Raw genomic sequence first — 24129 nt, forward strand, 5'->3', positions numbered from 1 at the left:
CTGCGGGACCTTGGTGAGAAGTGGGGCGATGCAGAAATGCTGCTGTTGTCCATGTAATGAGAGGAACCAGCTCTGTCAAAGATCACCCGATGACACCACCATATTCTGTCTCAATAAGTTATTGACAGGAAGCATCGTGGGACAATATTAATTCATGGCACACTTACAGGAAGTCTGTAAGTGTGTGCATGTACTGTACTGTACTGTGTAATGTTTGTGCAACATGCAGAACAAACAAGCTTATCATTGTGTACTATTTTGTGATCGACTCTATTGTACCAGACTGGCTGTGTTTCATGTTTTCGTGCTGGATTTCTGAAGAAGAGATGAAGAATATGTCCTCTCCCTCTGAGTGCTGTGTTCAAGTGCACGAGGTCAGAGTGAGTTCATCCAAATCTCAGCATTATGTAACTTGAAACAAAACATTAAATCACATAAAGAGTGAAACTTTGTGCAAAGTTTCTGCTGGTTTCAATTAATATTCACACTTTAGAAGCAATCAAGTAGATTACTTACATTGTTGAAAGTTTTATGAATTTTAAATTTAAATGTGCAAATGAGGTGTCATCTCATACTTATGGTGCATTTAATGAAGCAAATAGACAAAGTGGTACAATAAACACCTAAATGTGCATTTGGATGCTTTCTTTCCACTCGTCTGACAGTGACAGAAACAATGTGTTTGCCTTTTATCAAAGTAAAGGTTGTCAGAGAACAAGTTGTTTACTTTCCTGTTTTTCATTCCGGGAAACGGGGAACAGGAGGATCGTCAGACCCACTTGTGTCTTGCACCACATCGACTTGATTTATGTCTCCGGTCTTTCCTGTGGAAGCCTTTAAAAACCCACAGCTGCTGCTTTTGGGTTTAGTTGAGCCGACATCATGGTGTCAGAGAGAGACCTTGTGGCTGCTGCTGTTTTCCTTTTCGCCCTCATTTCACACAGTGAGTTTGTTTTTCTTTCATAACTGATGATTCATTTTACTGTAATTTGGCTTCTTAGTAATTCATGTTCAATGGTTTGTATTTTTTCTTTGTTTTCATTGTAGTATTGTGTTCCTAATATATATTTTTCCGAATATACAATTCTAAAAATGTCACCTTCTACTTTTTTATTTTCTCATTGTTGAAGTATGAAATGCTAAAATGCCCCATCATTATGAAAGCGCTGTGACAATAACTCTACTTACCTGCTGTAGGGCAATGTGACGTTGCACCTTCTGATTGCATGGAAGTTACAATATAGAAGCAGAAAAGTTCAAATGGTTTGGTTGTGTGTTTGGATCGTTTCAGGTGAGGGTATCATCGGTGGCAGAGAGGCCGCGCCCCACTCTCGGCCCTACATGGCCTCCATCCAGGTGCCAGAAGGAGAGAACATGAAACACGAGTGCGGAGGGTTTGTGATCGCAGATCAGTGGGTGATGACTGCAGTGCACTGTCTGCCAGCCGGGTGAGGCAACCGTCTTCTCACCGCCATGAATGTAGTTTGTTATGTGGGAGGCAGGACGGGCAAGAATAAGAACAATGATGTGGTACATTTAAGTTATAATTAAAATATTTACTTCAACTCATGCCAATAGTCTCTGTGTGAGAGCTGAGCACAGACTTTGTGAGTTTTCTTCGGGAATATTAAATATTAATTTGCTGTTCATTAAGGAGTTATTTTTGTTCATGTGGATGTCTTATATTATGAAGCAAAACAGGCATTCTTAGCATCATCTTTCTGCCCACTACTTGTTATAATACCATGCTTTGAATATACAGTCATTTTATTATTGTGCTCTTTCCACAGGCCGAATGGAAGGAAAGTGGTGCTGGGAGTCCATTCTCTGAGTGAACCTGAAGAGACAAAGCAGACCTTTGACATTTTGGAACTTTACAATCACCCTGACTTCAGAGTGGCAAATTATGACAATGACATTGCTTTAATTAAGGTAGAAATGTAAAGTTTGTGTCAATTGTCAGTGGTACCAACAGCAGAACTGTCTCTAGGTCTTTGAGATGGATCTATAGATCAAAAACTAAAACAAAACCTCTTTGGAACAGTTGTGTGTGTGTGTTTTTGCAGTTGGATCGTCCATTCAACGCCTCTGAAGCTGTGAAAGCTGTGGAGTTCCTGCGAGCCGGCGGCACAAACCCCAGCACGGATGCAGAGGTGGAGACGGCTGGGTGGGGGTCCCTCGATGACCTGGGGTCCAGACCAGACAGGCTCAAGGAGGTGGTCATTGAGGTGTTCAGCTCGGCTCGGTGCGGACGCAGCGACTACTTTGGCAGAAAGTTGACCAATAACATGATATGTGCACATAAAGTATGCCCACAACCCTGTGATCAACCGCACAAGAAGGAAGACAGCTGTGATGTGAGTCTTACTTCCTTCTCTTTTACCAAATCAATGGGTCACTCAAGTTAGGATGCTGCATGAGAAAAGTAACCTATATTTGTCTGTATTCAAAGTACAGAAATGTATTTTGTTCTCTTATTCCAAATTGGCAAAATATGAAATACGGTAATTTCCTGTTAAAGTCCCTCTTTTTGTTGTCAGGGTGACTCTGGAGGTCCTCTGCTCTACAATGGCATCGCGGTGGGCATCACTTCTAACGGAGGAAAGAAGTGTGGCCAAATTAAAAAGCCTGGAATTTACACTATCATCTCCCACTACACCGAGTGGATCGACAACATCACGGCTCTGCAGCCCGATGCAACACCGGACCAGAGCGGCTGAATGGTGTCAGCCATGTTCCCACCGCAACCAGCATCACACACAGCATGGCTCTATAGAGACAGATCCCCAGAGTGGGGAACATATACAACCTGTACAGATTAGCCATCACTTTATAAAGGAATCAATAAAATACACTTTTATCACATTCAGATGTCTGTTTGGAATTGTTTACTGTACAATAACAAAGAAAGCCCACAAGATTCACCTTAACAGCAATCAAATCTCTTTATTTTATTTTATTTATTTTACTTGCAACTAAATATTTTTGGATTTCAGTGTTGATAGTGTTGTTGTTAGACCTATTCTGTTTGATTGCATAACACAAAAGTAACCCTAGCAGGGATAAACATCATCGCATTTAGTTTGAACAAGAGTTGCACAACAGCTGATTTAATAAACAACGTTCAGACGAACACTCTTTAGTCTTCATGGAGTTGAGTGCGCTTGTTGTCCATCTGAAGGATGGTGCTAAAGAATGTAACTGTTACGCAATCAAGATATTAACAAGCAGATCTCATAAACATGTTGGATGAGTCCTGGAACCGATGGGGAAGTCCAGCAGTAACTCAAATCTGCAGCTGTACTTCTTCTTTTCCTCCCTGCAGATAAACATGGACATGAATGATGTTTCTGTTCTTCTGTTTGGTTTGGAAAATCCCCACACCACCACCACCAATTTGTACACAAAGCAAATTATTATAATAATTTCTGATTCGCTGGTGCCAGTTGTTCATAAATTTAAAAAAAAGAAGAGAATGTAAGTGTGATTTGCATTTGATGAATGTATGAATATGCTATCAACATAATCCGAAATATATAGAAAGATAATTCTCTCTATAATTCCCTCATATAGAGCGCCTCTGGTGGCAATTTCCTGCATGACATAGTCTACAAAAAGTTAACAAATCTGCAATGTAATTCAATCCAGTGCAAAATCTCTGCAGGACTGATTCCTCTCATATCTGATACCATCGTTTGAACAACTGACATATCACATTTAATCACGTTGTACAGGTGTGGCATTCATTGTGCTCACCTGGTTTTGGAAATCAAGCATCTCTTAATAAGTAGTTCCCTTCCACAGCCCCCTCCTTTCTCTCCCCAATCCTCTCCTGCAGCTCCTGCACAGAAAACCTCCTGGTTGAGAAGGAGCGGCCTCCATGTGAAGCGACCAGCTTGTTGATCCCTGAGAGCAGGTCTCTCACCTGAGGGTAGCTCAGGGCATTCTGGGACTTTGTCACGTGCAGCTCATAAAAGCGGCTGCCACACTTGCGGATGAGATCCCGGAGGGTTGCGTGGGCGCCGGCCACGTAGTCGTTGATGCCCTGAGGCCCGCTGCGCTGGTTGCGGTCAAAGCGAACGAGGAGGACTACGGCGTGCTCTGCAAAGTCTCGTCCGAAGATCCTCTGCAGGTGCCCCAGCATCTCGCACTCGCCCTGGGTGAAGCGCTCCACCTGGAGCACCAGCAGGAAGACGTGGGGTCCAGGCAAGGACAAAGCCAAGCAGTCCTTGACCAGCTCCAGGTTCTCCGCCCCGTCCTCGTCCCACAGCTCGGGGGTGTCGACCAGGATGAGTCGCCTCCCTGCTGCGAACACCTCTTTCCGCTCACAAAACAAGGTGGGCTGAGGGGGTTCGTGACTGGACTCATGGATTGACTTGTATTGATTACCTGCCCTCTCTAGAATGAGATTCAGAGCAGAGGACTTCCCGCTGCCAGAAAGACCCAACAGGATGACCGACATCTTCTTCGTGTCATCATCTTCAAGTCAAAGACCAGGAGAAATGGCGGTTAGGAAGCGAAAATGTACTTTCACACTTTAACAACATACGTGATGAGAATCCTGTCTGTTAGGAACTGGGTTTTTCAATCGATATAAACGGTTTCAATTTAAATAGTATTTGTCTGTGCTATCATCTTTCTTGGAGAAAAGTACTTTCATGTTGAGAGAGTTTTCTGAAATTTTCTAAATCTTTTTCTAAAATATCCGAAATGAAATAAAAGCTGATCAAGAAAATCACGTGGTCCTTTTCCAGCAACGAGATGTAAATGTTTGGAGTGCAGGAAAAAGATTGAATTGATATGAACTCATTCTAATTCAAACGAAGTCTTACCATCAGCGGCGCTCATCTGGAGCTGCAGCATGGCCCCATGGCTCATCACAGCCTCCTCCAGGCTCTCCCTCTTCGTCTGGTATTGCTTTTTTTCTGCCGTCTCCTTCTTTCTTTCCTCAGCATGTCTCCCCTTCAGCTCCTCCATCTCTTTGGCTCTTCTCACCTCTTGCTGTTGCATCTGTTGCTTGGACGCCCACTCCTGCTCCTCGGCCTCTTGCACCTTCTGTTTCAGGATCTGCATGGCCGAGTCTTCCGTGCTCTTGTTCTTGGCCTCTGTCAGCATGGCCTCCGTGTAGCCGGTCGTGCCGTTCTCAGCCAGCATGCGGTCGAGCATCTTGAGCAGAGCACCCAGCTCCGCGGCAGACGATGTGATTCGGCAGTACCTTCCATCGCACGTGTTCAGCAGCTCCAGGAGGGCGTCGTCGAGTGTGTCAGCAACCTTTCCATCTTCCAGGGAGATGACTACCAGGTACTTTAAAGCCTCCGCTCCAAAGTGGGCCTGCAGTGTCTCCACCATTCTTCTCTCCCTCTTTGTGTAACGGCCGCCTTGGATCAGCAGCAGGAATGTACTGACTCCGTCTGTGCAAGACTTAAAGCAGCCATCTATTGCCCGACTTATGCCCTCCTCTGTCATGTCTTGCTTTAAATCTGCGTAAATCAAGCTGACCGAGCGACCATCCACTGTCAAGTCACAGACTTGATTTGGTCCCAGAGAACTGAAGGCCAACCTGAGATGCTTTTCCCCTGATCCGTGCTGCTGCAGAGACTTCAAAGAGGACCATTGCTCCGTGGTGGACATGACCACCATCATATGCCTCATGTTAGCTTTGCCCTCTGCCAAACAACACAGTTATGACTTGTCAATGACTTGTGATCATTTTAAGTGCACACACCAAGAAATACAGGGTTTAAAAAAATGATTTTAACAGTAACTGCAACTCAAATGCATCCGTTATTGTTTAGGCCTTGCAATTGCTAACATTGCCCTTGTATTTAAATTAGCATTGAATGTGTAGGAAAACACAAAATGATGTCGGAAATGATTACTTACTGTGCGACATGTCTTTTGCAGGTGCTCTTACTGCTTTAAGATCCTTGTCAGCTCGAGAGAACACCTGAAACTGGATTCTCTGGCTCTGAGACAAGCATTATGAGGGCGAAAAACAAATAAGATGCTTCCTGGTTACAACTTTTCCGGTGTGACCCAAAGTTTTACTGTTAAGGAAGTGCATTCCACAGCAGAAAAGGCTGATGTTTCATAACGCCAACATGCTCACTGGCATTGCTTTACTCACAAATAAGAAACGATACTTCTTACCTTTGTGCACGTTAAACCAATAATCTTTAGTAAGCATCCATGCCAAACTGTAAAACACTATATTTTCTCTTTGTCGAACAAACACACACACAACACACACACAGCCTTGCATCCTAAAGTAGCTGAGTCCCCATAATGTGACCGTGCAGATTTCTCTCCCCACAATGTGACATTTGGCTCATGTCGAAGTGTCCTTGGGCAAGATACTGCACCCCATCAGTGTGTCAGTGTGCATGAATGGACATTAGATTGGATCGTTGAGCACCTTGTATGGTACCCTCTGCCATCAGTGTATGAATGAGGTAAATATTGGCATGTGGCGGTGGCTTTGATTGGTCGAAGACTAGAAAGGCGCTATACAACTGCAAGTCCATTTTAAGCATGCCAGCGTTTCAAAGGTAATATTTGAGGTGAACATTTGTAATTGAACAGATTTGCTAACTCCTTATCAGTTGGCCTGATTCAGTTTATTTTTCCCTTCCTGACTATATTATGTGCCTGCCCTCTGCACAATAAAGCCAGTCTGACAGGCACCCTGTGATTGTTTATGGTCTTCATTATTGCTGAATCAGCCTCATTGTAGATAAAACAAAGTAGTATATTAGTGCGATGACATGCAAGATCAAAAATTTGATTAAAACGTCCTTGTGAACATACAAGGTTAACACTAATGACAATGAAATCTGTTTAAAAGAAGAAATAGTTTCTCAAAGAAAATAAAACATATTTTTTCTGGTTGAATTAGCTCCCAAAATGATTTATTAATCATCTCTTCACTTGTTATGACAAAACAACAGCAAAGACATTAAATGATCACTTCCAGCACATGCAGACTAGCATGGATTTAGCTGCAGTATAAGAAGGGGTTCCCCTCCATACACAACAACTGAGATTACTGAGGGATTGCACCATCTCCCTGTGCTGCTGCGCGCTGGTGCCTGCCGCTGTCAAAACGGCCCAAAACAAGACAATACTACAGCGTAAAATGGGGGGGTGGGGATCTGCTTAATTCGGATACATTGCTTTTTTCTAAACCGTTTAATTTGGCCAATAGAAAATATGGTACTTTCCATAATAATGGTTGTGGGAATTATAATAATGTGTGATATATTTTGTCACTTTTTCCCCCCAACCTTTGTAATAGTATTCTGGACGCCCCTAAACACAAAGTGGTTTGCTCCGTTGCTAAGCTATCTTGTGTAGACGTTCTACAGGGTGATGAAGAAGATGTAGTTAGTTGGCCCTTAAATACATAACGTTGTTCGATTTAAAACGTAAATTGTGTGAGCCGGGACAAAACAATCACCATGGCCGGTATTCGGAGAGTTAACGGGAAATTATCAGGAATTAGCCCAGCTGTCAGGTAATGTTACTGTCCAATTGTGTTTACGGAAAACACCTCAGTGAAGCTGTCAAGCTAACCTAGCTAACCTAGCGTTAGCGCGAGACACTGTCCGTTATTCGTCGTCGTTTTCACATCTTAGGTAACGTTAACGGTCCTGTTAACAGTAACGGCTAACGTTAGTAACGTACGTTACGCTGTGAGTAGTTGTAACGTTACATTGGCTGGTTAAGCAATGCTACATATTTATTTAGCTAGCGGTGCCATCCCCCGTTCCTAGAAATATCCCTCACATCAGTCAAGGATTAATACATTAAATGAAAAACAGTCAAGTATTTGTATTGTCAAAACCTAACGTTAAAGCTAACGTTCACGGTTACGGGTAATGACGATTATGACCCGTTCATAACGATTTACGTAGAATCTGTGGGAAGTAACGTAGTTTCACAAAACAAACAAAGAAATCGCTAATTAACCGAACTAATTTATTATTTACCTAACTCTGCTGAAACAATGTCATAATTGTATGTAACACTATAAGTTAGTTAGTTAGCTAGCTATCTATAAATTAAAACAGTATACCGTTTGTATTTCTCCTCCATAATCATAATTAATTCTTTGTATTTATTTAAAACATTTATTATTATTATTTGATGTAACTACTTTTGTGTTTTTATTGAATTAATTTTTATATTTTACTTTTATTACAGGTTTACTAGGTTTACTGTTATTAATATGTCATATATGAAAATAAATTGAGCAAAATTATTTTTTTAATAAAACTAAAAAAGTACAATCAACTGTTTGTATTTCTCTTCTATATTATAATGATATAACAATAATATAATTAATAATAATGCTATAATTAATAATGCTATATTATGAGAAGAACTAACGTTATGTCGTAGAAACCTGTGGCAATCATGAGATTTTTAATGTTAGCTTATCTCAAAACTGTGAATGACTTGAAATAATAATCTCAGCTATCATGCATTTGTCATAAATGCATTTTTAGTAGACCGGACAGTGTGTTGAGAAACTTCTGTTTCCAAGGTTCAAATGGAACCATTAATTGTTTAATGTTAATAACTAACAAAGCCATGACTATATAGTTATATATATATCATTTGTATATATATATATATATATATATATATGTATTGGTTTTTTTTTCTTCTTGTCACTTTTTCCAGTTGCAGTCGCCTGCGTCAGGTTCAGTCTCTGCTCTGTGAGGGTGGCATTGCCACTCCTGATGGCATCCTGTGCTCTCTTGGTATGTTAAGTTGCAAACTTTTAATCTTAAACTTTAGTTTCTTTATCTGGCCTGGTTAACTGCACTGCCAACTGCTAAGGCTAGAGGAAATCACCAAACAAATGGTGGATAAAACAATTCATATGGTCATTCCAAAACAGCCAATGAGTGAATATGAATGTAATTCTTTTGTGTATTTCAGGAATTGACAGCAGATATAATGACGGGTGCACTGAGCTGGGGAAATACCTGTTCTATGGACTATATGAAAGAAATCAGCTGAATCTTGAACAACTCCTTGAGGAGTTTCCTGATGAAATGCTGGATGGTGAGTTTTTCCAAGTGTTGTTCACTATATGTACTCCTATTTCTGTGCTTGCTTTAGTTTGTATCCATTCTGACACATTGCTTGTCTGCTTTCCAGATGTAATTCTGCTGATCAAGGCGGATTGTGTTCATCTGTACTGCAACCCAATGAACTACAGTTACCTGTTGCCCTACGTGTCCCACTGGAGGAACCTGCATCTCTACTGCATGACAGAGGCGGAGGTTAATGTTTCAGTCTTATCAGGCGTGTTGATTGCAGTTCCTGTATGCTTCAGTTAGGAGTAGGAACTTTATCACGAGTATTCTGGCATGTTGATGTATCCATCTGGCTAAAATGTTAACCCTTGCAGGTTACTATGAATCTTTTCAGTCATTTTAAGTGGTACACCTTGTCTACACAGGCTGCACAGTGAAAGCAGCATATTCACTCTCATCAATGACACAGTGTGTTCTAGTTTTTTACCAATGCACCTGTAATGTGTACACAGGTGGCTCAGTCCTTTAAGGTAATGATTGCCATTGCTGAAAATTGTAAATATGACCCTTTGTAGCAGTGTTTGTCATTGTTAATCCTGATCGAGTCCTTTTTGTAATTGTCCCACCTCCACACACAGTATGAAGATGAGGAAGCAGCAGAAGAATTCAAAATCTCCAGTTTTGTCACGATGGTGCAGGACTGCTATCGTATTGGTGTACCTAACAGCTCCCAGGGTACATATCATCACGTTTACATCTCCACATTCATTCACTACTTTTAAAAAGGTAATTTCACCAACAACACAGGTAAATGTTTGCTCTTCTTTTCCTTCTAGGTCACATCCAGCGGTTTGACATGTTTATGGTGGAAAAGTGGCCCCTGATTCAAGCATTCGCCCTGGAAGGCATCGGCAGAGGGAGCTTCTTTACCATGAAATACAAGGTACCTTCAAACAGTTGCAAAAGTGAACGATATTTAACATTCAAAATGTTTGTAGCACAGCATTGTACTTGTGGTCCTACACTTCTTGTTTCATATATTCCTGCTTTTCCAGCTAATGGACATGAGTGAGAAGCTGTGGCAGGTTTACAGCAGACTGGACCCGGTGTCCCTGGATAATCTCCTCACAGAGGTAATACCAGCTTCTTTTTACATTTGCATGTTCAGAAATCTATTTGGAATGATCAGTCATTTGTTTTCTTCCAGCATGTTATTGATAAAAGAAAATTACAAAAGTTAAAAGTTACATTATCTAAAACAATGTTAAGTCAAGCTGATTAATCAGCCCGTCAGTTGAAGTATAATTGATTGATTTTGATAACTAACTTTTAGTCAGTCACAAGTGACATTAATACTTTCTTCATAGTCATATTTAGTATATGAAGTTGTGAACATGAGCATTCAGTATGCTACTGTATGTACTCTAACCTTTTTAGGACTTGGTGAACTTTGACAAGCAGTGGAGCGGCTTCTTCTCCAGCATGGACCTGGAGAGCCATCTGTCCATCCTGGAGCTCTCTGAAGCACAGGCAGGAGAGGTGCGTTCATCTCCACTTATGGGACAGGAGATCAAGTCTGCAAAAACAATAAATGCAAAGTGTAGATTCAAACTGCAAGTGTGCTTGTGACTGCATAAAGTGTATTCTCATCAATCCACAGGCGTTCCGTACTTATTACTCTCATGGACTGCTCTCAAGCAACATCACAGATAAAAGGTACGCTTCTTATTCAACAATGTCATATTCTGACATGATGTACATTAGTCTTAATACAATCGCTTTATCAAATGTTTCTTATTTCAGTAAAAGTCAGCAGCCCTTTGTGTTGCTTGGAACGCATTCCTCCTCAGAGGATTTGGAGGGTTGTTCGTTCAACTTTCCCTCAGAGAGTCATCAGGTCCGCAACACAGGACCTGAGGGTTCTGCAGCCAGACACATGGTGAGGAGCCTGAGATGGGAAACAGTGTGATGTAGCCAGCTAACACTGTAAACCACTTGCATTATGATAGGGTCCCTATTGGCTTGGCATCTGAATATGGTATGAGGAACCTTCAATGTTTTCTAAATCACATTGCTCAAGTTAAAGAGGATAAGTGGCCTGCAGCACCACCTGCTGAAGGGATTTGGTACAACATCTCAAGCAACATGTAGTCACTGACCCCATGTCTCCTGTAAATATGAGATTTAGGTATATTTGCAGCTCTTTTGTGAAGTGGGAACATGCCATGATTGTATCTTTCAAAAGAAACACTTTTTTTCTCGTTAGATTCTGCAGTGTGTGGCTCCCAAAGGACCTCTGGCCTGCTCTCGGACCTATTTCTTTGGGACCACCCACTCTCCATACCTTGGTGAGCTTTTACTGGATGACTTTGCCTATTTCATATTGATTAACTACACATTTGTAAAAATATTAGTTCACAGATGTTTAGGTTTTTGACATGATTGTCCTTTGCATCACATTGCAGAGGTAGTCCAGCTGCTGCAGAGCACAGTTCATTTACACAGGGGTTAAAGGAGCTAACCCTCAGGATTGCTAGTGCGACATGTTGCTGTGTTGAGTTGATTGTGGGGTTCAGAACGGGCTTAGCCTGCCCAGGGTTAACTGTAAGATGAGAAGCCCTGATCTGTATCGTTAGTATATCATTTGTTTGTTTCATCCATAGGAAATCAGAACACAGAGCAAAAGAAAACAGAAGTCTTGTAAGTGATTTCATTTTGGATGATCAATATTTTTCCCTGTAAACTATTGTTTTGTTAAATATTACAGAATGTCAAAATAAAAGAGTTTTTTGTTTTGTTTTCAGACTTTTGTCGCAGATTTATTCAGCTGCTGTTCAAGCAGTCCTGTCAGGAATCAAAAGCTACTCCTTCACCTCCAGCGCTACCAAGGTAAGGAAAACCAGAGCCCTGTTGGAACATGAATCCTTCAGAATGTAATCTATCCCGTCACGTTTCTCATTAAGGCGTGTTTATGATCCCAGGCCAAGGATGTAGCAGAGAACACCTTTCTGCTGGCTTTGGACTCGATGCATTTAAGTCAGTACCGCAGTTCTCTCAGGTACACACTGATCATCCTTCCTGTGAGACTTTTATGTTATTTATTTGTTTGACTTGGTTTGACTCTGTGTTTTCTTTGTTCAGGTCCAAATGTGAATTCAGCATACAAGCAGTGAACATGCAGGGAAGGTGGGTGTTCACTGGGCCTGGTTGGACCACTGGTCTTTTGCTCCTGGGAACATTTAATTATGTTTTTGAAAACAATTATTTTTGTAAATGTGAGATTTCAGGATTTCAGAACCTGTTTTGTTCTTGTTTTCAGGATCATTCCTCTGACTGATAAAGACAGCCGTTACGTAGTGAAAACAGTAAGTTAGAGAGGCAAAGCATTGTTTTGCTTGAAAAAAGAACTTTTGTGTACAATTTCCCTCTTAAACGCTTTTTTTTTTTCTTCATCTAACTAATTCTACTTTTATTCTCAGGCGTCCATGACTGTCCATGACATCCCAGACCTGCAGCGGGACGGGGGCGACCTGGGCTCTGTGGTCTTCTCTGAGTCCTTCTTGGAGTCCGGCATCAACATTCAACAGAAAGGTACAATGCTGATTAGATTAAGTCTGATTAAAATGGATCGCTGAGTGATTCCAAGGACATTTGAGTTACAGACTGTAATAAATACAGTGACGAACAAAAACAGCAGAGCACGAGTATCCTGCTCTGAGAATCATATTTGTGATCGACTGTATCTTCCTTGTTTGACTTTGTTGTTTGTGCTTCATTCTGTTTCCTCTCCTGCAGACGGCACTCTGTCCTCAGACAGCTGCTACACCGTCCTGACTACAACTGTGCCTCGATACGCCTGCTGGCTGGTATGTGTGGGGCCCAAAATCACAAAGATTATGATTAATGTGATACGCAGAATGTTTGGATACATACAAGTTACATAGAAAACATGTTGTCTCGTCCTTAGTTTAAGGAATACACCATTTTACTTCTCCCAGCATTGCTTGTTTGGTGTCTTATGGTCATATTGTTTTTAGATGGAACCTGATGTCAAGCAATCTGAGCAAGCCCAACATCTTGCTACGGTAAGCTCAGAGTTCATGTGTCTACTGCAGAGTATGAATCCGTGTTGATGTGCGTGTGAACATGTGACCTCATCACTTACACTATGTGTCTTCAACAGAACGAGGAAGGCACTTGTCTGGGATCTGCTCTGACTGTAGCAGATGCTGCGTATGTGTTCTCCAGCAGCCAGCTCTCCACACCTGAAGAAGGTGACACTCTCCAGTAGTATTGACAAAATGTGCTATATATACATATATATATATATATATATATATATATATATATATATATATATATATATATATATATATATATATATATATATATATATACAGTAACTTACAATGCTGCTGTACAACCTTAGATTCTTAGATTACTGACTTAGCCTGGAATCAATTGTAAAAGTCAACCCTCCCCCACTCTGTCACATTTTAAACAGAAATGAAATTCTGGGAATCAACAACATAGACTTTTAGTCAAAGCTTTATTGACAGTATTTCATGTGACGGTACATTCACATGATATACTAGCCAATGTCATACCTCGTTATGTGACAAAGAGTCGTGATTCTGCCTAACTTTCAATATTTCTTCAAATGTTACTCTTAGGAAAAATCATTTTCCTCTCTGAGGGACTGCTGTTCATCCATTCTCAATATGGAAGCATTACACTGTCCAAAGATCACATCAGCACCATCAAGTTCTATGATCCGGTAGTATTCACAGTTATGACACACGTATGATCACATATACGCATATATACAAGTTCTATTTTGTCGTTACATAGTACATTAATGATTTAAAAGACATTTCTTTACTGTGATTAAACATAATGATATGAATCCATATGCAGTTCCATCTCTGGTTCCGACCTGTGTATGATTTATGTGTCGTCTTCTTACCAGGACTCCAGCGCTGTGGCGTCTCTCCTCGTGGAGTATGACGGCAGCCTGCTCCCCCACCTCCCGTTCCCCCTCCACAGCGCTGACCGCTGTCTGGTCTTTGCTCTTCAGCCCAGGTCTAAGAGCCACAGGGCCTTCTACTCCAAGGTAAACCCCGAAGCCAGTGACGTCTCACTGGGTGAGAGATTCAACATACACATGACTCAGTCTCTCATCATGCTTGTGAAATATGTTTCTCAGGAGCCGGCTGGGAGCGGATGTGCTTTTTGTGTTGGTCCATGGATGATCTATTACTGTAAAACAAGCCATCCTCATCATTGTATGCTCATTAAAGATACAGCTACAGTCGTCTGAATCTTTTCTCTCTTTGGTTACAGGTTTTGTCAGTGTGGAAAAAATCTGACTCTGGACTTAATCTGCAAATGGTGGACCAAAAGCACTTGTCCTGGAACCAGAAGAACATGTAAGATAACTTTGGATTAGTTGTCTGTATGCTAGATTCCATTGCATGTTCCTTGGAGTGTGGGAAGTAAGCAGTTTGTCCTTGAAATATCACAGTTTTAGAAAATGTTTTTGATCTTATTTGATCCAATAAGGTCAAAATTCGAATGATTTTTTTGTCCTCTCAGGCACAGCAGGCTGCAGAAGCTGCATGACAGTCAGGAGCCACCAGTGGCCAAACGCAGAGGCAGCCTGAAGACTTCATACTCCCAGCTGCCAGAGCAGGACATGTTAGTACACACTCCAGTCACTCAGTAGAGGGCTTCACAGTTGGACCAAACAAATAATACAACCTGATGCTAGGTATTGCTTCATCAGGGGTATGTCTTCCCTAAATAGCAAATTAAGCCTGTGTTTCTTGATACAGTGTCATCTTTGGTGACCATCCACACGTTAAAGACTCTTCCTTATCTGGCTGAAAATAAACAGTGCGCTCGCATTTTCTTTCTTGCCATTGTAGCTCTAACAAAGACGACCACATGTCAGGATAACTCGGCTTCTCGGTCTTCCCAAATCTGTCCCCTCATATAAATGGATATCCAACTGTTTTAAGCATTTGCACCCAAAATGTAAAAAACGTGTTCTTCTAAAAATGTTTCATTGTAGGTCTCATTTCTAAGCACTCTGTTCCAGCAGAGATAATAGAAAAGAAATGATTTAGTGCTTTTAAATAGCATGTGTAAACTGCAGAAACTGGAGCAAATAGGATGCGGTGGAAGGAAAGTCTTTAACTATAGTACTCACTTTTATCCTTTTCCTTACATGCTCAGCTCCTAAAATACTAGTGCCATTCAGTTCTTACCTCCTTGTATTCCGGTCCACGGCAGGTTTCTTCAGCACTTTGCCTTGAGTAGTATCGGTCAGGAGCCCATCCTGTATGACCACCTGGGGGCGCTCTTCCCCTCTGCAGAGCTGAGGAATCCAGTCACCAGTCAGGGAGACAAGGTGAGCACGACTGAGGTGCAGAGGATCGTAGACAAGAAAAAACCTTCCTGGTTCCTTCAAAGAATGCGTTGGTCTATCATCCCTAATTTGGCTTTTTATGTGTGCAAAGGTTGTCATAACCATCATCACTGGATTACCAGGAAGCCATAAGAAAAGACTCTGCAATTTCCTGGTCCAGTTGAACAAGGAACATGGAAGGTGAGCTGTTCCTTCGGTTTGTGTTTTGTTTTTGTTACAGTGTTGCTCTGTTATTATTTTTCATCTCATGTATGTTATAGCTATAAGCAACACAAACAAAAACATTACAATTTGATTTTGATTTCATCCGTTCTGTAGGTGGGTGGTGTACAGGCCTGGTCCTGACAGCTGTGACGGCTTCTCAGCCTCTCACCTGCAGCAGTATATGTCCGGCTTCCTGGAGAGCCAGAGAGGCCCTGGAGGCAAACCCCGTCTGATGGTCCTCTCACCTGGGTAAGACAGTCAAACCCCGTCTGATGGTCCTCTCACCTGGGTAAGACAGTCAAACCCCGTCTGATGGTCCTCTCTCCTGGGTAAGACAGTCAAACCCCGTCTGTTGGTGCTCTCACCTGGGTAAGACAGTCAAACCCCGTCTGTTGGTGCTCTCTCCTGGGTAAGACAGTCAAACCCCGTCTGATGGTCCTCTCACCTGGGTAAGACAGTCAAACCCCGTCTGTTGGTGGTCTCTCCTGGGTAAGACAGTCAAACCCCGTCTGTTGGTGGTCTCTCCTGGGTAAGACAGTCAAACCCGTCTGTTACAGCTCGGATCTGAGAAGTCAAGACTCCAGTAGAGCAGAGCTAAAAGGAACCGTTTACATACCAAAAATACTACAATTTGAAATTTCTTTCATCTGACGTTTATCAGTCAATGTCTTGAATACTAACAATGTCATCCCAGTACATAAAACAGATCGTAGATCTCATCATTCTGTTGTCGTAGTTCTTACTGAGCTTCACCTTCTCCCACATCGTGGCAGGAGAAGCTGCTACCCTATGAGTACTTAGATATTATGGAGTATTCAGACCTAACTATATCAGAGGGCACTTGAAGAAATGACTCAAATAAAAGAGTGAATTGATGAGCTGTTCAGCGTCGGTGTGTGATGACTTGTTGATTTGTAAATGTCTCCCCTTGGACAGATACACAGATGTTCTGGATGTGGTCCAGGCTGTGCTCTTCCACCCTGACCCAGTTGTCCAAGCGTGTTTCACCATCGGCGCCGTCACTGCTTGTGTGGACCCGCTGGCCTCCTGCGTGGAGCACAGGTGACGTTTCTTTCTCTCGTAGATTAGTTCTCAACACTGCGGCTGTTCAAGGCAAAGCCAACATAACGAGCTTCGACTGCCATAAAGAGATGTGTATCAGATGAAATGATGTCCACTGACATCAAGCTTAGTTTGGCATTTCACAAAATCTCACAATGTCCAACCAAACGGACTGGAACTAAAAAACAAGTGAAATGTGATGAGACCAAACAAAGACATCTTTTTTTTTTTCTTAAAGTCCTTTGTAACAAAAAATTCCAACGTTTGCTCTTGACCCATTTCACACAGGAAACGTAAAGCTCAGTTGATTTTCAGGGGAAAACCTCAAACTCTGTGCTAGCTCTGCTCCGCAGCAGGGCCAGCAGGCGCTGGGCTAAAGTCGGCTTAGCCCACATTGGAATGTGCCGACTGAACCCTTTCTTAGGTCCGGGCTAACAGCTCCCTTAGCCTGGAGCTAAGTGCAGTGTGAAAAGCGTAGTCGACATGTCTCGCATTGTACATGCAGAAGAAAAGAACTCAACTCAAGCCCAGCGCTTCAGTACATGTCACAGTCCTGCAGCGGCTTCTCAGTCAACGCCACTCATGAAGCAGCTGTATTACAGCACATTTGTATGAACAGCTTCCCTCAGAATACGTCACCATGAATCCATCCAATGAGGAGCGAACACTCACCACCTGTAGACGTGGAACATTGCTCAGGAAAGCTTATGACTTGCTCTGTTGCTGAGGACGGCAGTTGCACCCAAACACATTTCACAACAAAAAACTCTGCAAATAACTCCTGCAGTACAATCCGCTACTCTGCTATCTCTCCGTATGCTTGACATTTTCCAAAAACATTCATTTTCCATATTGTATTTTTTTGTTTTGCCTGCAGCTATTAAGAAATGTGTATTTAGTCTTTTTTGTGCCTATTTTGCAAAGTTAAAGAGGCTAAATATGCTAAAACACAGCAGTGATGGAGCCTTGGATTCAAATTGAGGGTTTCATTCAGTTATGTTTTAAAGTAACGTCTGGACAGACGGACAGATGATGACAGACAGGGCCGGATGTTGCCGGTTTCCAGGACGAGGTTACATAAGACTTTTCGCTATTAAAACTCAAGGCTGGGTCCCTTTCACAGAGAGGATCAGGCCTCCATTTAATCTCACTCTCCTTTTGTTACAGGCTTTAGATGTAGCTTACAGAGCTTCTCACTGTCGAAGATTGACTGAGCTGCTCCACACAATATGACATACCGCTCCGGGTAATAGGCTGTTTTCCACTGCACGGCCAAGCTGCGTTGGCCAGTGATGCGTACATACAGATGAAGTCAGTCTACTTTTTCCAGCACGCTTGGAAAACTGCTTTAACCGTCTTCTTAACGAGACATTTCATTGAAAAGCCAGTGGGTGTTATTTCAAATATAATAATTAGATTCTGCACATTAACTCCGGAGCATATATGGAGAACTCCCACAGTCCTTTAGAAGAGGTGATGGTGTAATAATCCATCTTAAACATGTTCTGTTTCCTGTGCTGTGAATATATTGAGATGACCATCCAGCCCCAGTCTGCAGTGGAAAGATGTGTTATAAGAGGTTTAGTCAGCAATGTGGTTAGCGCTGACTTCTCCATGTGAGGCATCTTCCACATCCCCCCCGTCACTGTCTGTTGCCGTAGATCTGTGGACCCACTATGGTGCTAATTGGGAGTGGTTAGCCCAGCTTAGGCCTGGCCTGCCTGTCAACCCTGTGCAGCATAGCCCCTCTAATCCCCCAGGTCCACATGTGTGACCAGCACCCCCTCCTCAGTGAAGCTCATCAGTCAGTCATGATCCATTCTTTGTGATGAATGTAGACAGTTCATTACATCAGGACAGGAAAGATGAATGCCTTTCAAATGGCTGATCCCAGCCTGCAGGCTCCTGAGGGTCGCTGGTGGCCGGAGGGGGACTTGGCTCAGAGTCACGGTTCTTCAGAAAGTGGTGTACAACACTGATCGATCTGAAAACTCAGGATCAATTATGTTAAGATTCAATGAGATCACAGAAAGCTTTTACACTGGGCAGCGTTCAGTCTCAGTCATGATGTCATCCTACAATAAATGCCCCACGATTGATAACCGGCCTGCCAGCCAGCAGCCATCACGCTGAGTTAGCCTGCTTATTGCTGCACAAGTTTGGCAAAAACCCATTCGTCATAAATAGAGTTATTGTTAATGATGATGTTGTGGAACAAGACAAGGGTTCAAATAAAGAGGACTATTAATCAAATACAAGGAAATGCAGCTCTTGTGCTATGTTCACATTACAGGGCTTAAAGGAAGACTTGCAACTCTCACACGACTCTAGAATCAAAGTCTCTAGTTTCTAATGTGGACAGGTCACTCCACCGTGACCATTCTCACCCCGTACTCGCGTATACTGTACATTGAACTTGTGTTCTTCTGTCTCGTCTCTCTGCAGGTTTGCATTTCCTAAACTCTTGGAGCAGTGCAGCCAAGGTACGTCCTGTCTGCTGCACCGGTTCCCAACAACGATAAACTTGGAATACTCAGGAAACATATTGATATTCATTGTGTCATGCTGTTTAGGAAGCTGTACAGCATATCCATGCCAAACACCTGTACTGCACAATCAGGAAGTGTTCTGTGTGATTCTTGTCAAGTGAGAGGAGAAGTTGTGCATTTATGGTAAAAATAATACTCTCACATCACAGTGAATTAGCAAATCCAACTCTAACACCAAATTAAGAAGAAATGTATTATATATGTAAAACAATGCTTTGTTGTTCGCGTTATTGATGCAAAAATGTAACTTATTGTCGACAAATTACACAAACATGGAGATCTATGGAGTACCTTGAAATCTGATCTAAATACTGAACTCGCTGTGATGGTGTTCTAAATATTACCCACAATGCAGTTATTCTCCACCACTGTTGTCAAACGTGTGAGATGAAGTCTTTATGCAGATCTTGTAATATGAACCTAAAGGGTCAACCAATAACAGGGTCTCAGCACCCACTGCCCCAACCACCACGTCATGTCTGAGAGCCCAGCGGCTAACTCCATCTTGTGTTCTATAGAGACGCATTGAAGAGGAGTCTGGCTGTCTCACAATTATTATTATTATTATCATGCCTTCTTTACCTTACCAATCGTTTTGAAGGAATCCAAAAGCCAAATTCAGCTTGCAGGTGCAACATGGCAGCAGTAATGCCAAACAACCAAACCTGGTGTGAAATATCTCTGCAGTGCCCACACAGACCTGCTTCTGTATTTTCAGGAAAGTGAAGCAGTTTCTCGTGGAATTCATATTCCCTTTTTGCGCCTCGTTGTATGTCAGGTATTGTGAGCACCGTGGTGTTCACCGGGCTGACAGCAGAGCAGAAGCACCCTCTCATGCTGCATGTTCAGCAGCTGGTACGCTCTGCCAACCCCACCGCAGCCTTCATACTGGCAGAGAGAGGAGCTGTCACCAGGTAGGCGCCCGCAGAATCACCATCCATGCTGCAAACAGTCATTGAACTGCTTTCATCTGTGCTGGAAATATTCATTTCATTCCACTTTCTGCGTCTGTGTCTGAATCTGTTGGGTCAGAGAACATTGACCAATGCATTCTGTTAAATCATTTTTGAATTCAAATGTTCAATATTTTCATATGTTTGCAAAGTTAAGTGTTTTGTTGTGTGTGTTTTTTTATCAACTAGGAATGAAGATGTGAATCTGATATTTTCTGATAGCAGCTTCAGCGAGCCACAGATGCTGAGAGCCCGTTATGTCCTCTACCCTGGATGGTAAGAGCCTCACCCGATGCACCACTCGACTGGTGTTGACCCCGCGTGTCCTCCCGTGTCCTCCCTGAGCCACACATTGCCGTTGATTCCTGCCTCGGTGTTCCTCCGCCTACCTCGCCTCCCTCCCTGCAGTTGAATTGCCACTCGGCTGCAGTGGTGGGGGTATCGGCTGATTGCTGTAAAGCCCCTCAGGGCATCTTGTGTTCTATCAGCAGCTGCCTCCTGGTGCCTGTAACAAGCTGCTGGTCTCGACTTTTACAGATTCATCGTCCTCTTCCACAGTTTTACCAGCGAATCACAAGCACTGGCCTCTTTCATGTGGCAGCTGGTAGAGTAAACAACTTTCCAGCCAAAGACAAACTGTAGCACAAACATTTGGCTTGCGCTGCGCTTAACGTTCTCACCATTTGTGTAATGCGCAATGTGTTCCAGGTGCAAAGGGCGCTTCTTCTCCGGTCGTGGGTCTCTGGTCCTCACCCAGCAGCGCGTGGCTTTCAGCCGGCCCCTCGAGAGGCCTCTATTTGTCACCCGCTGTAAAGGTGAGACGGAGAGTTCTCCCCCCCCCCTTCCTTCTTTTGACTCTTATACGTGACAGAAGTTCCAGATATGAGCTGGCAGGGTTTGATGATGATTATATAAGCCGCCTTTCCCTCCAAATATGGAGACAACTGGAGTCTCAAAGTAATTGAGCTGTTGCTGCGAAACATTCTGTGTTCCCAGAGGATGCACTTGCTGCTCAATTGTGCCTTCCAGGAAGCTGATCATTAAAATGAATGTTTTAAAACGCAGTTCTAACTGCTGAAACTCTCATCACTTTCCTGTAGCGCTCAAGTCATCACTAAGGACAAGCCCCTTCAGAGGAAACGTGTACAACCTTTGGGGGAAAGTCCGGTTTTCTGGTAGGAATAACTTCTCTTCATTCTATTCAGTCTTCAAAAATACATTGACACTTTTGCTGACTTTTGAAACTTTCAGATCGTAGTTTGAATTCCAGAGAACTTGTTTTTGTTCAGCATTACTAAACAAATGTGACTTCTTTCCTCGGTAAATATGTGACCTGTGATTATTAGAGGAAAGGTTGCCCTCAAGGCAGTCCAGAAGCTCCAGACGGTAGGAATGCTGCTCGCTTGTTGTCTGGTGCTTAGACTTCAGCTCATAGTTTGGTTTCCTCCGTATAGTTTCCCACTCTTTGTTTTCATCTGCACACCTGTGTAGAGTTGTTGCATGAGGAGAGAGTGCAGGTGCCTGTGAGGAGATATGTGTAGAGACTGTACCATCCTGATCCTAATACTCACATCTCCTCGGTGTCACTGTCCTTAGGGCATCACTTTACATTTAGTGATTTTACTTTATTTCATCTTTTGTATGTAGCTGTTGCACCTTCTACACTTGTTTTGCATTGGCAAGTATTTGACATCTTGTTTCTTTTCTCCCACACACGTGAGTTGTGAGTGATTTGGGGAGCAGAGTGTAGATGTTCAAACATTAACGCCTCAGCGACAGCATGCTGTAGCAGGTGTTACACACGGTGTGAAGTGTATGTGCTCCTTCATCTCTGGAACCTCCAGACTCAGACCAGCTGATGGAGGTGAGCTACAACACACTGAGCGGGAGCCTCAGCGTGACCCCGGGCCCCGAAGAGACCAGCGCGTCCTGCTGCCTGATCTTTGATGGTGTCGGCCTCACTGACGATGGACTGAAGGACCTGCTCAGGCTGTGTGCCAAGCAGGTAGCCATTTAAATAGCGTTGATGTTTTGGATGGCAAACACCCTGAGATTTAACATAAAGTCGAATACATCGTGTCATCACATCCCTTTGGTGTTTACAGAGACAGAAGAAGAAACCTAAGAAGACTAAAAACACCCTTTCACCACAAGAACTCAAGAGCATCCATGTGAGTGTGTTTATATCTATTATAATTATAGGTAATGTATTGTCATTTAATAATTACTACTGGTAGAATTGTGTGTGGACAGAACGACATTAAAGAGCAATGTTTTCATGAGCTGGCGCCTGCTTTGTTTGTCAGTATATTGAATTACTAATCTGCACATGTGCACTTCCCCGCTGCTGCTTTCCTGCTTGGTGGCTGTAAGAAATTCAGCAAGCAGCAAAAGAGGACTTCTAGTTTAAAAATATTCCCAAAATCTTGCAAGTATGTGGAATGAAATGCATCCAACACATCTGTTAGACATGCATGGACATATGCCCTGTGAAGCAATGAGTGTAAACATAACACTATCCACAGGCGACTGTTAAGTTTATTGCCAATAGATGTCACAGCAAGAGGTTGTGAGATCTCTGATACTGTAGAAGCCTCACTGTGCAGTCGCTAATGTCTTCAGAGACAGCCTGGGCTGCGTCGGACTACTTTCAGACAAAAGCTTTAGGCGTTTGCAGACCAGAGCAACCTTTTCATCGTTCTATGATCAGTAAGTTGAGCTGTCGAACACTTCCTCTCAGGGAGTCCCCAGAACTGTTCACTTGATATTCTGTGTTTGTGTTCAGATGAGCCGGCACCTGGACCCACTACCACAAGGCTACTTCTACAACGGTCACCAATATATGGACATCTTTGGAGAAAAGCTGAACCTCCACCCCTGTATCCTTTCCGTGGTGGTCGCTGTCTACTGTAGAACCTGCAGCACTTCTAATCTGTCACTCAACCCTGGAATACCAGAGGTTCAAAACAATACACCAGCACACTTCAATCAGCTGCTGTCTGTGTGTGAGTCATACGAATCAGGCTTCGTCTTTGATAGGTCACAGAAAAATGTCTGTCTATATTTAATGTGGCCCTAAACAGAGCAGTGACTACGAAGCAGGTCTGTTGGTCTGTGTGATGGTGCTGCTGTCTCCCTTACATCGCTGTCACCACAGACATGGAAGAGTTCATTAAGGAGTACCTCGCCCAGGCCAACAAAGAGGTCGAGCTGTTCAACCGTCAGCTGGAGCTGCAGGGCCAGCCTGACCTGTTTGATCCCTGATAGAACCTGTATGTCCACTGCCTCCATCTGTCTTATTTAACTCTGAAGGGAACCAGTGGGGGGGGGGGCACAGCACAGGAGGTCCGTTCATTATCGCCGTACGATGTCACTTTGTTTCAGTAAAATGTTGAGTGCAGATGAGCTCTTAAATAATCACACATCAAAGAAGTGGGCGGGGCGGTTTGCCTTGTTTCCTACAGTAACACCACTAACTGCACAGTTAGGCATCATATTTATTAAATCACTGACGCATCGATGCGGTCACCTCCGTTGATCCAAATGAAGACGTGTTCGCCAAGAGATGAGAGCTGCTCACAACTGCAGACGAATCTGAAACATAACGCAACACAAGACTCCATCTTAAACATGCCATTACGCCGCTACGCCTGCGAGCGATGAGACTTTCACAATCGAAGGGAGTTTCCAACCGCACGCTCCCGTCAGGCCGCGCGTTACTGTTCATCACAGTTGGCAAATGAATGCCTCTATTTGTGGACAGGCATGGATAGCCGTGAGATGGTGGTGGGCTCCCCGGTGGGCTTTCTCAAGAACCGCTCCTCCTCTGTTGTCACCCAATCCCAGCCCACCTGTTCCCTTGTCTGCGTGCCACGCTGCAGCAG

The 24129-nt window shown here is 43.1% G+C and overlaps 2 protein-coding genes across 2 annotated transcripts; both read left to right on the forward strand.

Annotated features, from left to right (window-relative positions):
• The first annotated feature begins 880 nt into the window (after nt 1–880).
• On the forward strand, nt 881–2855 carry cfd (complement factor D (adipsin)). Its single transcript, XM_079286318.1, has 5 exons — nt 881–943; nt 1292–1448; nt 1791–1932; nt 2067–2357; nt 2541–2855. Exons 1-5 carry the CDS (start codon nt 883–885, stop codon nt 2718–2720), a joined length of 831 nt encoding a protein of 276 aa, XP_079142444.1. The 5' UTR covers nt 881–882; the 3' UTR covers nt 2721–2855.
• A 4517-nt stretch (nt 2856–7372) lies between these two features.
• On the forward strand, nt 7373–23550 carry dnaaf9 (dynein axonemal assembly factor 9). The gene is made up of 37 exons (XM_079287297.1): nt 7373–7513; nt 8686–8765; nt 8947–9072; nt 9169–9293; nt 9686–9782; nt 9884–9990; nt 10103–10180; nt 10485–10586; nt 10708–10763; nt 10851–10986; nt 11314–11395; nt 11711–11747; nt 11852–11936; nt 12029–12105; nt 12189–12233; nt 12367–12412; nt 12527–12638; nt 12843–12913; nt 13085–13132; nt 13231–13321; nt 13721–13824; nt 14017–14160; nt 14391–14476; nt 14643–14744; nt 15342–15459; nt 15569–15657; nt 15796–15930; nt 16618–16743; nt 19189–19226; nt 20071–20206; nt 20435–20521; nt 20954–21060; nt 21346–21420; nt 22090–22250; nt 22351–22416; nt 23031–23124; nt 23403–23550. The coding sequence occupies exons 1-37, from the start codon at nt 7458–7460 to the stop codon at nt 23507–23509; spliced, it is 3432 nt and encodes a 1143-aa protein (XP_079143423.1). The 5' UTR covers nt 7373–7457; the 3' UTR covers nt 23510–23550.
• The last annotated feature ends 579 nt before the right edge of the window (nt 23551–24129 follow it).

Source organism: Melanostigma gelatinosum (assembly GCF_949748355.1).
Source record: "Melanostigma gelatinosum genome assembly, chromosome: 16".
Taxonomy (NCBI): Eukaryota; Metazoa; Chordata; class Actinopteri; order Perciformes; family Zoarcidae; genus Melanostigma; species Melanostigma gelatinosum.

Excerpts from the sequence above, each read along its gene's own strand:
- dnaaf9 (XM_079287297.1), top strand. The coding sequence starts at position 7,458 with ATGGCCGGTATTCGGAGAGTTAACGGGAAATTATCAGGAATTAGCCCA. Across the intron at positions 8,766-8,946 it reads TGGCATCCTGTGCTCTCTTG|GAATTGACAGCAGATATAAT; the intron begins GTATGTTAAGTT and ends TGTGTATTTCAG. Across the intron at positions 12,234-12,366 it reads GCAGTGAACATGCAGGGAAG|GATCATTCCTCTGACTGATA; the intron begins GTGGGTGTTCAC and ends TCTTGTTTTCAG.
- cfd (XM_079286318.1), top strand. The coding sequence starts at position 883 with ATGGTGTCAGAGAGAGACCTTGTGGCTGCTGCTGTTTTCCTTTTCGCC. Across the intron at positions 1,933-2,066 it reads ATGACATTGCTTTAATTAAG|TTGGATCGTCCATTCAACGC; the intron begins GTAGAAATGTAA and ends GTGTTTTTGCAG. Across the intron at positions 2,358-2,540 it reads AGAAGGAAGACAGCTGTGAT|GGTGACTCTGGAGGTCCTCT; the intron begins GTGAGTCTTACT and ends TTTTGTTGTCAG.